At 42.4% G+C, this 14,305-nt stretch overlaps 1 protein-coding gene across 1 annotated transcript in view; it reads right to left on the reverse strand.

Annotated features, from left to right (window-relative positions):
* LOC146809267 (alpha-tectorin-like) overlaps positions 1-14,305 on the reverse strand; it is a 59,251-nt gene that overhangs the window by 43,898 nt on the left and 1,048 nt on the right. The window contains exons 2-3 of the mRNA XM_085616085.1: positions 2,790-2,852; positions 1,475-1,732 (exon numbers count right to left, since the gene is read on the reverse strand). Coding sequence (XP_085472211.1) covers positions 1,475-1,732; positions 2,790-2,826 — 295 coding nt within the window. The 5' untranslated portion in view covers positions 2,827-2,852. The remainder of the gene's footprint in view (positions 1-1,474; positions 1,733-2,789; positions 2,853-14,305) is intronic.

Genomic DNA, 14,305 nt, shown 5'->3' on the forward strand with positions numbered 1-14,305 from the left:
TGGGAATGTATCAAAATCTAACTCCTGCCTAGAGGTGGCGTTAGGGAGGCACAACAAATAGAAATGTTTTCTTATCCTCATTTATTTCTTTTTCTATGTGTGCTGCGTTTTTGCAGCACACTTATTAAGAGGAAATCGCCTGATTTGATTGATTTTGTGCAGGCAAGGGTCCCTTCCTGCACAAAATCAATCAGCCCTGCAACGCAGGATCCCTTGCACCATTGTGCAATGGTGCCTGTGTTGGCGCATGGCAGCCCATTGTGCACCAGAGCAGGTGAAAAGGACTGAAATGTACCATATCTCATAGATACAGCACATTCCTGCCCTAATATTTTGATGTAGGGCAGCGCTGCAAGATTTCTCACAGTGCTGCCCTATGTCAAAATCTCATAAATGAGGCTCTCAATATTTATATGCAAATCACTGGGGGCCTGAGTCACAAAGGTAACTTGCTATCTTCTATTGGGTTTTACTTTACCTCCATTATTTTCTAATTTAGGTTTTTGCAGTAGCAGTGGTCAGCCATGAGTAGTGGTGGACTTACTACAAAAGTGTTAATTACTACGAAAGTGCAATTTGTGAATACCGAAAAGTAGTAAACTTACCCAAAAGTGAATACTTATCCAAATGTCCAGTCAGTGAATCAGGCCCTAAATCTCTACTAATACTGCCCTGTCTGAGAGTCTTAAGGCCCTCATCAGCAGGTTCTAGGTTTTCGTTGTGGAATTTCGTCCATAAGGTTATAAAGATTAACAGAAACTCTGGGGGCAGAATTAATAGGTATTATAAGTGGACAAATGAGTTTCCCGGAGAAAGGAGGAATTGGTGAGAATCAGACATTTTAGGTAATTCCTCATTATAATGCAGATTTAGCCAAATTAAATTTGCACCAAAGGATAGAGTGTGCAGTTCAAGACATTTCTGTATGATTTCAATATTTCATGAATGCTTTGTTCGTGACATTTACAATAACACCGTGCTAATATGAAGATGTACACTGACTGACTACTGTAAAAACAATATTTTGTAACAACTCATCAGTCTCATTCTATTGTACTGATTAGCCTTTTTCAATATTGTCCAGGCACCTCTTGCTCATTTGTAGTGAATATATTTTTTAATGGCTATTGGGGATCTCAGATGCTGCAGGCATCTACTAATTTACTCCAGAGCACATATATAAAGGAGTTCTGGTAAACTGCACGAATGGACGGTATGTGTACATTGGTAGAGTTCATAGGGTGTAAATGTGCATGTGTACCACAGGATTAACAGCGTTTTCTTCTGCAAGGCAAGTGTTCATGCTCACACAGATGTATATTATTAGATTGACTAAGTGCTTCACCAAGGGAGTGGAAATGTAAATACCACAGGTGGCATATGGTGTATCTACCTGTTGTGTGCAAAGAACTTTTTGTAATTATAGCGCAATTTGTTTTCAAATAAGGCCACTAATATGAGTCCTTTTACTCACTGCCTCCTGAGGAGTGCCATGTTCCTCCTCCCAGCACATCTGGCGGTCTTTCAACGTTTCCTCCTGACAGAAATCCTCCTCCTCCTCCTCCTGCCAAAAATCCTCCTCCTCCTCCTCCTCCTCTTCCTCCTCCTGCCAAAAATCCTCCTGCTCCTCCTCCTCCTTGTCCAAATAGAAATCCTCCCGTGAGTCGCCTATCGTCCCTGTGTTGTCTAAGATCCACAATTGCAAATCCTTGAGGCAAAGACCCCAATATGCCTGAAAAAGAAAGTGACAGAGTTAGGAAAACACTAAGGGGCATATTCACAAGAACGCGTGATAACTACCGCAAGAGTAGCTTAACGCAACTCTCAACACTCACATTCCATACTTTTCTTGTAAGCCTTCATGGCACTTTACCATTCCCCATTAAACAGCAAAGCTTGGAGAATTAGATCTAAAATAAAGTCCAAAAGAATTTCACACTTTGACCAGGCTTAGCCACAAATGAAGAAAGATACAAACAAGTTGTACGCGTAATGGTAGGAATAATATCAGCTATAGACAGTCACGCCACCACATTGAGGTCCGCTGTTTTATTGTTAATTGTGGCATCGGACATTTTGTTTCTGGAACTTTAAGTCATCTTTAACGATTGTGTATAGTTGGCTGTGGATACACAGATCTAGAAATAACCCTGTTAATGGTCCAAGAGGAAAAGCGGGGAAGTCTGAATGGGCAGCAGAAGAAGCAATCCAGGGGGCTTGAGAAGCGATCCATATCAAACATGCACCTGGTGTTGCCTGTAATTCTAATGCAGAAATACTGCCATTGTACAGTGTCAATTAGTGGCATTTCACTAGACAACGTATGATATGATTGTATCTCGTTATAGAAAGATGGAAAGCAATTTATGGTTACTCCTAATCTGTGTAGTGGATCCCAGCAGCATTTGACAGCTGCAGCGTGAGATGCTCAGGATAGTGTGAATGCTGGTGGCTAAGAGAGCAACCAGGGCCAGATCCTAAGCTTTGGTTAAATTGCTTCCCAAAGGCATTATTGAAACAGATGTTCTTCTTCTGGGCCCGCAATGAGTGATGGCACAAGGGTGCAGTGGATTGATACTGAAATATGTTGCCACTAAGCACCAGTCCCTTATGCGTAATCAAGTCGTCCCATGCTAATACCTCCTTACATACTGCAAGCTCAAGTCTGTGTGCTTGGGTAATTTAACTCTTAAAGGGACATTTCAAACGACATGTACATGAGCCACTCAAACGCGGTCCTTGTAAGGAGCAGGCTACAACAAAAGTCTCTGTCAAAAAGCAATACATACCTAGGGCCAGCAGGAGAAAAGCTTGGCGCACCTCCATTTTCTCTGGGTTTTTTATTTCTAGAACTGAAAAAAAGAAACATTGTATAGTACATCACAAACAATATTGAAATACAAATAATCTTCAATGCACTTCGTGAAATGATGGAAACAGTCATTTGCGGTGGGGGTGTTGGGCGCGGTGTGTCTCTGTGCCTAACCTCTTATGCACCTATTCAGTGGTGCACACTGCCCTTGGCCATGTGCACTGGGGTTCGCTTCCCGGCATTGATACACAATGACTTTGGCCAGGCTGCGTCCAACTCCGCTGTACTTCATAATAAATAAACACGCATTCAGCCATTTATGCACCGGTCTTGGTGCCGGCCGTGCTTTCTTTCACTGAACTAGACGCATGTGTGTTGTGAGTTGTACATGGCAGGCCTTTGGCCACTTTCTACACCTAAGGCCACTGAACCAGTTATGCATGGACTTTGCACTGTGAGCTCCAAGCGCAAGCCCTGGCCTTTGGCCAGGCCTGAGCCATGCAATGTGGAATGTGTGAACACCCCCCAGCTGTGCGAGCGTGTCATGGGCCCTCCCGCCGATCCTTCCTTCCCATCAATTATTTACACCAAGATGTTTGTGGTGTTAGAATGGCTGCAGTTTATTCACATCATAAATTGGTACACACTTGGCATGATGGCATTGGTCATTAGCATGCTCATTTCTAGCTTATCTCGGATTACAACGTAAACCATCTCAGAACAGGTTGTACAGCGTACACCCTATAATTTATTCAATATTGATAACCATGATTTGCATAATCCTGCAATGCATCAACCGTACAGTCATGATGTCTCTTCAACGTTGTCATAAATCTCATCCAACTGCTGTGATAGCTCTACTTCTGTCACTTGGTACAGCGGGTTGGGGCTTCAACCTGCTAGCGAATGTCTGGCCTTCGTGGTCCTGTGTCCATGCCTGGTCTGCAAGTGCCGTGTCCGTTTGGCAATTACCATTTTTTACCTTTTGTCTGCTCTCCAGTACTCCTTCCATGAGGCATTCCAAGGCCCTTGTCTGGGCACTTGTCTCCAGAATCCCTGCTGTAAGGCATCTCAAGGACCTTGTTCGGGCAATTGCCCTTTTCCGTCCTTATGTGAAGATATTTATTGTGTACCGCCGGTTGGCGGTAGTACTAGTTATATTAGTTATTAACCTTTTTCTGCAAATGAGATGACATATAGTGTATCAGCACACTTAACGAAGGATGTGTGAAATGTTTCAAATTTGCTTGCAAGCAATAATGCAAAATTGTATCAAAATTACACTTAAATATGTAAAGTGTAAATCCCCCCTATATTTGTGATTCAAGAACTCATTTCGGGGCTAAAAAACAGAGCAAAAAAAAGCACAGTGAACAAAAGTCACCCATGTCTTTTGTTACTGTGCATTTGCTGTACATTTTTCAGCAAATACTGCCCTCATGGAAAAGGTTTATGGCAAGTGGTGTGTAATCACATCAAGTAGCGTAATGGGATTATTTTATGAATTTCGTGTAACAAGTAGGGGTGGGCGGAATTTGCGAAATCCACTTTCGCAAATTATCGCGAAAATGTAAAAAATTATCGCAAACACGCGGAAATATCGCGAAGATGCGGAAGTTTTTTTCCCGCATGTTCGCGAGATGTTCTGCATGGTTGCGGCTCACCAACTTACCCATGTTGTTGCTCGCGGGCGCGGCCATCTTGTTTTCAGTTGTCTCGCGGTGCATGATCGCGAGAAGAAAGAAGTGATCGCGGGACGCATGACGTCACTGCGGGCGTGAACTGTCGCGAGATAGTGCAAATGGCTAAAAACAATACAACATCTCATGGAGAACGCGACCGGATCGAGAAAACTTGTCAGCGAATGCAGGGATTCAGGTAAGGCGATTGCGCGCGCGCAAGAATGTATTATTTTACAGCGCGAGCAAGAAACAAATTATCGCCAAGCTGCGGAATGCGGAAATTTTGACATTTTTGCGCTTTCCGCGGAACGCGAAAATGTCAAATTATCGCAATTTCCGCGAACTGAACGAAATTTTAGCCCAGGCCTAGTAACAAGCATAAAACCAGCGTAATTTAAGGCCTATAATACACAAGCTGCAGTACAACGGGGAACATAGTGGCATATTATCAAGCACGGCGTTAAAATTATCGCCGCTTTGGCGGCAGAAAACTGCTGCTAAAGCGGCGATAATGGGCTTGATAATATGCCCTTGAGAAGTCCCATAGAAGCCCAAGTTGACACCAGAACATGGGCTTCTATGGGAATTCTCAAGGGCATATTATCAACCCATTATCTCCGCTTTAGCGGCGGTTTTCTGCCACTAAAGCGGCGATAAGTTTAACGCAGTTTCATGATAATATGCCCCATAATACTTATGGAACGCCTTAATGTGCACTTTGATCAACCACAAGTGAGGTTAACTTCACAATATTTAGAATTAATTACATAACTCAAGGGTGATGTATTCTGTTCTGTACACCAGAAGGGCCAAACACTTGACTTAACTTACATCGATTTATGGAACTGTTTCAATAGAAGACACTTTTGACTTTTTTCGAAAGAAAGTAAAAGTATACCTAACAGAAAAAGAGCAGATTTGTGTTCGTAACTGGAAGATCGTGTCGGTCAGTTCATTATTTCAAAGTATTGTATTGTATTGTATTGTAAGTATTATAAGTTAAAAGAAAAAACAAACTAACCTGTTATTTACCTAGGATTGAAATGCTACGAGGAGGAGACTGAAGACCTTCTAGCTCCTGTGGCCACAGTTTTATACACAGGAGGGAAAACCGAGCTGGCAAGCAGCTGGACCGGAATTATAAAGCTGATGCACAGTTTCAAGTAGGCATCCCGTATTAACAAAATTTGATCCGCTTCAAATTTACAAAAAAATAATGTGATAGGGTTGCATATTTCTTCTCCGAAGCCTTCGCTTGCTTGTTCCTTGAATAACCAGAAATACCATGCCTCCTCAGTGGCAGAATGCAAGATTATAGGGCCCACCAGCAGAATGTTGAAAGGGGCCCAGATATTCTATAACTCACAGAAATGCATACACTTTAAATTGCTTAAGGGCCCTCTGAAGGGCTGAGGCCCCAGGGGCCTTTATTACACAATTGTGTCTCTTCCTTCACTACAGCATAGACGACTGGTCCACGAAATGCAAGCTATTGAAGGGCTTAAGAAATTGTAGTAAGCATTAAGATGTTTTGACAGCCAAACTCCATGAAAACCTCATAAAAGATTGATGGAAGTAGACCACACATAGGAAAGTTCATTATCAACACCTCAATTCCTTCTGTGAAAGTATGTAATGAATGCACATCTGCTTCTGTCCTTCGATTTGCTAGAAAATTACACAGCGTGATGCCACGAGCCATTGTGCTGCGCCGAGCGAAGTCATTTTAAAAGCACAACAATACAACACATCCGTGTGTTTTCGTCTATGCTGATGCACAATGGGCTGCCATGAGCAGGCACCCTTGCGTCATGTTGCAAGGGTGCCTGTATTGCGGGAATTATTGTTTTTGTGTAGGAAGTGAGATGTTCCTGCACAAAAACAACCATTTATGGCATTTTCCTCTTTCTAGGCATACTGCAGAATGCACGCATAGAAAGAGGAAAAAATGAGGAAAAATAAAAGTAATTCTACTCGTTGTGCCACTCCTACACCGGATTCTGACACTCCCAGCTTTACAAAACATTGTAAATCTGGAAATGTGTCAGGGTCCATGGATGTTATGTGGGAACACCCGCAGCAACACCCATGGAATGCCTCCTTCAAGGCACAGTAATGCCCATATTTTCAAGGCCATGAAAAGTCTGGGCTTCTAATGGCTGGCAGAAGCCCAGAGCAACAACATTCCAAAGCTGTTGCTGTGAAGAAAGCACTCACATAGCCTGAGGGGATTTGAAGCCCCTCGACTCGGTGAGGCCTCTTTGTTTTACAAATTTGAACATTCTGCTCTCTAGGCGTGTAATGTTTTAATAGCCTTAGAGCGCTCCATAGTGGGCTCTATCGGCCATTTAAGGCCTGCTCCCTTGTTAAAGGCCTGGCCGGGAGAGCCCGCTATGGAGGGCTCTAAGGCAATACTCCATCTGTTTACTTTTCCCCATAACGATTATGAACACTATTATCTCTGTGTGAATTGACTACTGCAACACACTTTACCTTAATCTCCTATCTAGTGACATTTCTATACCTCAACTTATCCAGAACATGGCAGCATCTGATTCTTCCTAGGCGATAGCATATATCCCTGTCCCTAAAATGTCCAAACTTGCTCTGCATTAAACAGAGAGTTATGCTTATGTATGTATGAATGTATATGTTTTTCCTATACCCAAACCTGGCCGAAAACCAGCAGACACTGTACAGGGTCAAAGTCAAGCATAAAGTCAACAATTGATAGAAGATATAGCTTAGTTGTGGACAGTTAACGCATTGTTATGTAGTGTTTTTTAAGGGGTGAGTTTTCACATCTTTCCTAAATTGGAGTTTTTTGGAACAATCGTGATGGTCTCAGAGATGTTTGAGATCCAGTGGCAAAAGCCTGCTGCCTTGTTTTTATTTTTGGCACTTTTTAGTCTGTAGTATGACGGTGTCCTGGCTGTGGGTGTGCCCCCAAACCAGCAGAGATGGTGAGCTTGTCTGCAAGATACACAAGGGTGCCTGCTGTGACCGCTTTCTAAATTATTCCACTCGTTTTGAAGAAAATGCTGGCCATAAAAGTACGCCGAAAGGATTCCATCAGGATCGGGGTGATATGATCCTATTTCTCCAGGCCCTGGACAAGGCATACTGCAGCATGTTAGATGCCCGTAAGAAGTGGCAGTGTGGAGTCTGGCAGGCCATGAAAAAAAGCGGTACCAGCATCCAGATGTGAGAGTACAAGGGCTTGTTCTGAAGTTGCTTTCTAGAAGAAGCAGGTCCATTTTCTGTAGAAGAGAGAGCTGAAACCAGGCTGTCTTTGTGTTTTTTAGCAATCTCTTCCCGGGAAGTTAATGTTGGTGTCCAGGGTGAATCCAGTTGGCATTCCGAGAAAATTGTGTTTCAAACAGTCAAGGTTCCTGTCACAGAGTCAGGTTTTAACTCGTTTGATGCTCTTAGCAAAACCATTTCTTTCATTAAGAATTTGCTTTGCAGCCTGGCTGCATGAAAGATCCATCATCTGAAGTCAATGTTATAGTTTAAGTGCAAGTGGGCAACCTATTTCGTGCACCCTGTCTCTATGCTTTATACAACTGGAAATGAACAACTGGAAAAGATGTTGTTTGTGTACATAAATTGCCGATTTGTTCTTTATAGAGCAGATGTCAAAAACACCAGATATTCCGAGCAAATATATGTGAGAGAACTCAGAAGAACATGGGATTTCCTACAGAAGACCGTTGCTGGTTATGATAGGTATGAGATGCTATACCTTCTGAGCCTATGATGCATTACCATTACCATACGCAGACCAGAGGTAAGGTCCTTAAAACCACCATGGTTCCAGGCAAAATAAGCAGGTTATCGGTTGCATGCGACATTCAAACTGTATCGACAAACTTCGCATTGTCCCATCTGAATTACTTTTGTGGTTCGCCACTGAAACCAACTGTTCTTCTAAATCCAGCATTCGTAGAGTTAAAGGGATGGGGTCTGCTCGTAATAATGTTAGTTATTCATCTCAGTACCAGGAGACATGTTATCCCAACAGGCAAATTTAACTTTGCTATAAACAAATACACGTCGCCTACTCCCAAGTAACCGGACTTCCAAGCCAGCTGGCTACTTTTCCCTTTTCCCATTGTCATGACCATAAACACCGTCATCAATTATCTAGGCGTTGATTAAAAAGGGAGTACTCTGCCTCCAACTGGAGCATGATGATGGAGGAGGGCAATGATCTCATTGTCAATTTACTTTATAATTTTCATGAACAAAATCCTAAAAAGCTGCCTGGTTGCAAGTTTTAGAAACCGTCTTGTAAGGCTCTAGTTTGGACAAATAACTTGAGCTGTTCACTTTTTCCTGGTGTTTTTGGGATGCAAGGTTGCTTGATAGATGCTGTGGGATACTGTGGTTGAATCTTTGGGAAAAGCTGATCAGCAGTAGTAAAGAAGGTGAGAGTTACCTTCTGTCAACGGCTAGACCAGACTTGTCTGTGGCTTGCGCAAGGCAAGGGTGACTCCGTCCAGTAGCCATGGTCCCTTTACTCAATAGAATGACAGCCAAAGGGTTGGTGACTGCTAGAAAAATATCACAGCCGTGGAGGAAAAATGTGCACCCTTTTTCCACTTCCAGGTTCATGGTGACAGTGGGAAAGCTTCCCCTGCTGTCTGCTGTTCTCCTTGATTATTTTCATTAAGTCAAAGGGCATCACCTGCCGGATACCATGTTAAGAAATCCAATAAATGTGTTATTATATGCATAATCTAGGAATAGGTACCTATATGCATGATATTGCGGTGCAACACATAATTGCTTACCTCGCCTCCTGCAGCTGATCCATCGGTGGCAGACTCAATACCCCATTCTGTCTCCCCTCTTGTAGAAATGATAGGAAGTGCTTTATGAGTTATGGGGGGATTTATCTTCTCCAGTGGTCATTAGCTGCCTCTTGCGGCTAGACAACCTGCCTCTTCATGTTATTTAGTATTTTTTAAATATTGCTTTTGACGTATTTCCTCTTGGATGCATGGTGGGTGTCTATATTTGAGCGCACATTCTCCTGAACCTGTCCTCTGAGTTAAGGACTGTCTTCACCATATTATAGTTGCCCACTGATTGGAGATTCAAACAACATGAAGATGTGATCAAGCATTGGTACTAGGCCCCATTGCTCTATCATTAACTTCTAGGAACAGAAACAAGGTTTTCACCTAGAGGTTGCTTTTTGTGCATTAAGATGACACCAGCCACTTACCCGTTGTTCACAATGGCCCCTACAAACACACATAACATCTCTAGCTTATAGGACAGCGAAGGAATGCAATCTTCTGTGCAGTGACGAAGATATCAATCAGTACTATCAAACCCTGGGAGACACTCTTTCGATTACCCACCGCAGAGCACCTCCCCTCAGTCTGATTTGAAAACACTTGAAACCCTCGACTTCAACAATTTTCTTCATTTCAAAATGTAATATTATCTTATGTGTAAAAAGAATATTTCCTCTATCTTTGTGAGTGGTCAGTCTCCAACCACTACGATTGTCATGCTCTGAAATAAGTTATAACTGGAGATGTGCAAAGCTGTGCAGCTCAGCACATGTTTAGCACTAGGGGAAGCAAATGCTAAAACAGATTGTGTTGTGTTCTGCATTCAGAGGCCCTAGTCTACACCAGCGTACAATTCCTAGGTGGCATGCCTCACCTGCTCTCCAGCCACCCATACCCTGTGCAGCCTCACCCTCCTAACTAATCCCTGTAAAATAAATTCCCACATTGACCCCAGCTTCTACTGTCCCTATAATATATCTGTATTCACATAAGGATGTAACCTTTTTTAGTCATCATTTCCTGATTCTTGGGACAGGAAGACCCCCTGCACGGTAAACCGGCATGGTCTTCAGCCCTGTCGACCTAACTGTGAATCCGATATCCTGACGTAGGATTTTTGATCCTGGTGCCACGCTAATATAGCATGTGCAATAAGGCCAAGGCCCTTCCTTGATTATTAGTTAGTACTGGATTTACCCTGTGAACTTGATGGTCACAACAAGCATGCCTTAACTTTCTGGCAGTTGAAAACTGTCCCTGTCCGTGGGTTTAGCATCTAGAGTATTTGGAGCAACATGCTTTGTCGTGAGAATTGATAACCTGACCAGAGAAAAATGTCTGGTCATATCTGAGTCACTGGAGTGGAGGTCTACTGGCCCACTCTTGGAAAGTTCTGCTTCTATATACTTATTCAGTCCTTTGCACTAACATTCTGAGAGGGTGTTAAGCATGTTGATGTGTGTCACTTGTGTAGTACTTGCATGGGTTGTGTGAGTAAGCAACATATTGCAGCGTAATGAAGGCTGAAACATACGTCATAAAAAGTATCCATAAAACAAAAAAGGTGGCTTTCAAAGTTTCAGTGCTAAGAAGTGTCTTCTGGCCATAAGCCAGTGCTTTATTAAACAATTGCATAAATGTTTATTATCTGAAATTCAGTTTTTTGTTTTTTAATATTTTTATATTTTGCTAGCTGTATGGCTATAGGTGGTAGTTTATCGATCAACATATTGATCACCAGTACCTTTGCTTATTTTATTGATGTTCACTCAAGGAGTTTAAAGTGAGTTCTTTGGATTTCTTGTAAAGGTTTGAATATTTGTCTTACTTTCTTTTGCCAGAAAAGTGCATATAGTTGCTGAATTGTTACATGCTTAAAATGACTAATTCTTCTAAAATGTACGTTTTATCAATATTACTTATACCCCTTACAAAGGGTACATCAGTAATGCAGTCGTGTGGCAAATTGACTGCAATATTAGGTTTAAAGACATGCAGCATAATAAAGGAAATACAGCATATCTAAACTCTTACAAAACTAAGGACAAAACCTGGAATTGGCCTGATAATACACTTACAGGCTGTATAGACGCACTACCTATATGAAAATCTATGACTGGTTCATTTGAGAAGATGGCGGAGAGGAGTTGGCCTAACGGCTAGGGCGCTCGACCTCGGACCTGGGGAACTGGGTTCGAGTCTCGGTAATGACACTGAATATCCTTGGATTCCGGGCAAATCACTTAATCTCCCCGTGCCTAATAAAACTTGAATGTGTGTCCTCAAGTAACGTAACTGGTGCTGTGTAAAGCGCGCTGATACCTGATTCGGATTAGGGTCAAGTTCGCGCAATATAAAACTCTGCAAAAATAAAAAGATTGCTTGAATTGGTCTGTGAATCATTCAATGGCTGCATCACCTAAATACCAAACCTTTTGCTTCTCGACTAAACCCTGTTGTATGACACTAGGGGCCCGATTCACAAAGGTAGACTTACACTTTCGTGTACATTTACGATTGTTTGAAATTCACAAATGGATTTATGAGAGTCTCCGCACATTAAAAGAGAGACTTTTTTTCCCTTTAAGTTTACCTTTGTTAATCAGGCCCTGTGTGTTATAGGTGAACTTGTTGCTGTGTGTCTCTCTGTTTATCGCTTTGAACTGTGCAACAATAGCAGTGGAACACGCTGGTTCCGCGTTTTAACAGACTGCACATTTTACTGCATTATTAAGCACTGCTTTGGAAGAATGCATGAAGTTATAAGGTGTACTAATAACACGCGTGCCATTACAACGTGGGTATTACTACGCCAATGTCTTTACAACGCAAATGTTTACCACGGATATCTATGCCTTTATCATGCATGCCATTATAGCGCACAGGCATGCGCGATAAAGACTTGGTAAAAGGATTACTAGGTAAATTACTATATATATATATATATATATATATATATAAATATATATATATAAAAAAGTAAATATCTTCTTTTAACCCCATGCACCCTTATCCTTCCCACCCAAAAACCCAAAGCCACCCTGAACCCTAAAATTAACCTACCCACCCCAAACTCAACACCCTAAACCCTAAAATGACCCTTCCCACCCAAAAACCCAAAGCTACACTTAACCCTAAAATTATCCTTCCCACTCAAGAACCCAAATCCATCCTACACCCTAAAATTACCCTTCCCACCCAAAAACCCAATCCCAACTTAAACCGTAAAATTGCCCTACTAACACAAAAACAAAACCCACCCTAGACCCTAAATTGACGCTTTCCATCCAAAAACCCAAACCCATCCTAAACCCTAAAATTACCTCCCTAAACTCTAAAATTACACTTTCCATCCAAAAACCCAACCCCACCAAAACCCTAAAATTATCCTTCCCACCCAAAAACCCAAACGCACCATAAACCCTAAAATTACCCTTCCCAACCTAAAAACCCAAACCCACCCTACACCCTAAAATTACCCTTCCCACCCAACAACCCAAACCCACCCTAAACCCTAAAATTACCCTTCCTACCCAAAACCTAAACCCACCCTAAACCCTATAATTACCCTCCCCACCCTAAACCCTAAAATTACCCTTCCCAGCTGAAAACCCAAACCCAACTTAAAATTGCCCTACCCACCCCAAATCCTAAACCCACCCTAAACGCTATAATTACCCTATAAACCCAAAAACCCATATCCACACTAAACCTTATATACTTACCGTATACTTTGATGCAAAACACATATGACTTTACTATTCAAGACTTTACAACAAAGGGGCAGATTTACAAGCCCCTTGCATGACTTTTGCGCTGCAGTTGCGTCACTTTTTTAACGCAAGAGTGGCGCAACCAATGCGGCCTATTTACAACGTGACGCATCTAGGGAAATGCGTCCCGTTGTAAAGCCCTGCGTCACATTATACCTGCGTCAGGTATAATGTATGCAGGATGGGCATTCCCACGCAGGAAAGCCTCGTAAAAGTGACTCAGTGAAATCTACAAGATTTCACTATGCCACTTTCAGGATGCCACTGCGTCAAAACCTTATGCCTGCTTCAAGCAGGCGTAAGTAGTGACGTATTGTAGTGGGAATAGGAATCAACACGCATTGCTGGAGTTGCGCCGTGCTTGCGACACGACTCCAGCAATGCGTGACTTTTCCGCCAACAGATGCGTCAGAATTTCTGACGCATCTGTCAATTCTTGCGCAATAGTGCTCAATATTGTAAATACGGCGCATCTATGGTGGCGCAAGGGTTTCTAAGGGTGGCGCAGGAAAAGTGACGCATCTGTACAGATGCGTCACTTTCTTGTAAATCTGCCCCAAAATTTGTTGTAAAGGCATGCGTGGTAAAGGCATATGCATTGTAATGACATTATGGTTGGGAACTGTCTACTAAAACAAGGGGTGGTACAGAGCTTTTTCAAGTGCTTTTACTTTTATTTCCCATAACGTAGTGTGAAAGGTATACAGAGCAGAAATGTTGTGTGGTACCTTCGTTACAGGCAGTATTTTGTTTGGCAGGAAGGGACTCCTTTCTGCACAAAACATTGCGTAGGGGCATTTTCCTCTTTCTGTGTGCATCAAAATGCAGCACACATGGAAAGAGGAAGTAAAGAGGGGATCTAAAGATCTTCTTCTTCGTTACTGCTCCCGGTGCACCATTTTGGTGAAACCCCAGGTTTACAGGTCTTTGTAAATCTGGGTTCTGTTAAAAAAGACGGGTGGATGCGTGGGAATATGCTCGTTACTAAATCACACAAAGCCACGCAAAGTGGTTATGCGCGGCTTAATAAATGCCAAAAAGGATTAAGTGTAGAGTCTGTGCCACAAAAGTGACGCAACCTGATACAAAATATAGTAAATCTGGGCTTATACGTTTTGTGCTGCTTGTGTTTGCATTTGTCTTCTGGATAGACAGGCCTGTCTTTTCATGTTCGAAGTCTTAGCAGTCGTAAAACTACTGTTACGGAAACTAAATTTGCAGTTTGTGAAT

The sequence above is a fragment of the Triturus cristatus genome, chromosome 7 (assembly GCF_964204655.1).
Source record: "Triturus cristatus chromosome 7, aTriCri1.1, whole genome shotgun sequence".
Taxonomy (NCBI): domain Eukaryota; kingdom Metazoa; phylum Chordata; class Amphibia; order Caudata; family Salamandridae; genus Triturus; species Triturus cristatus.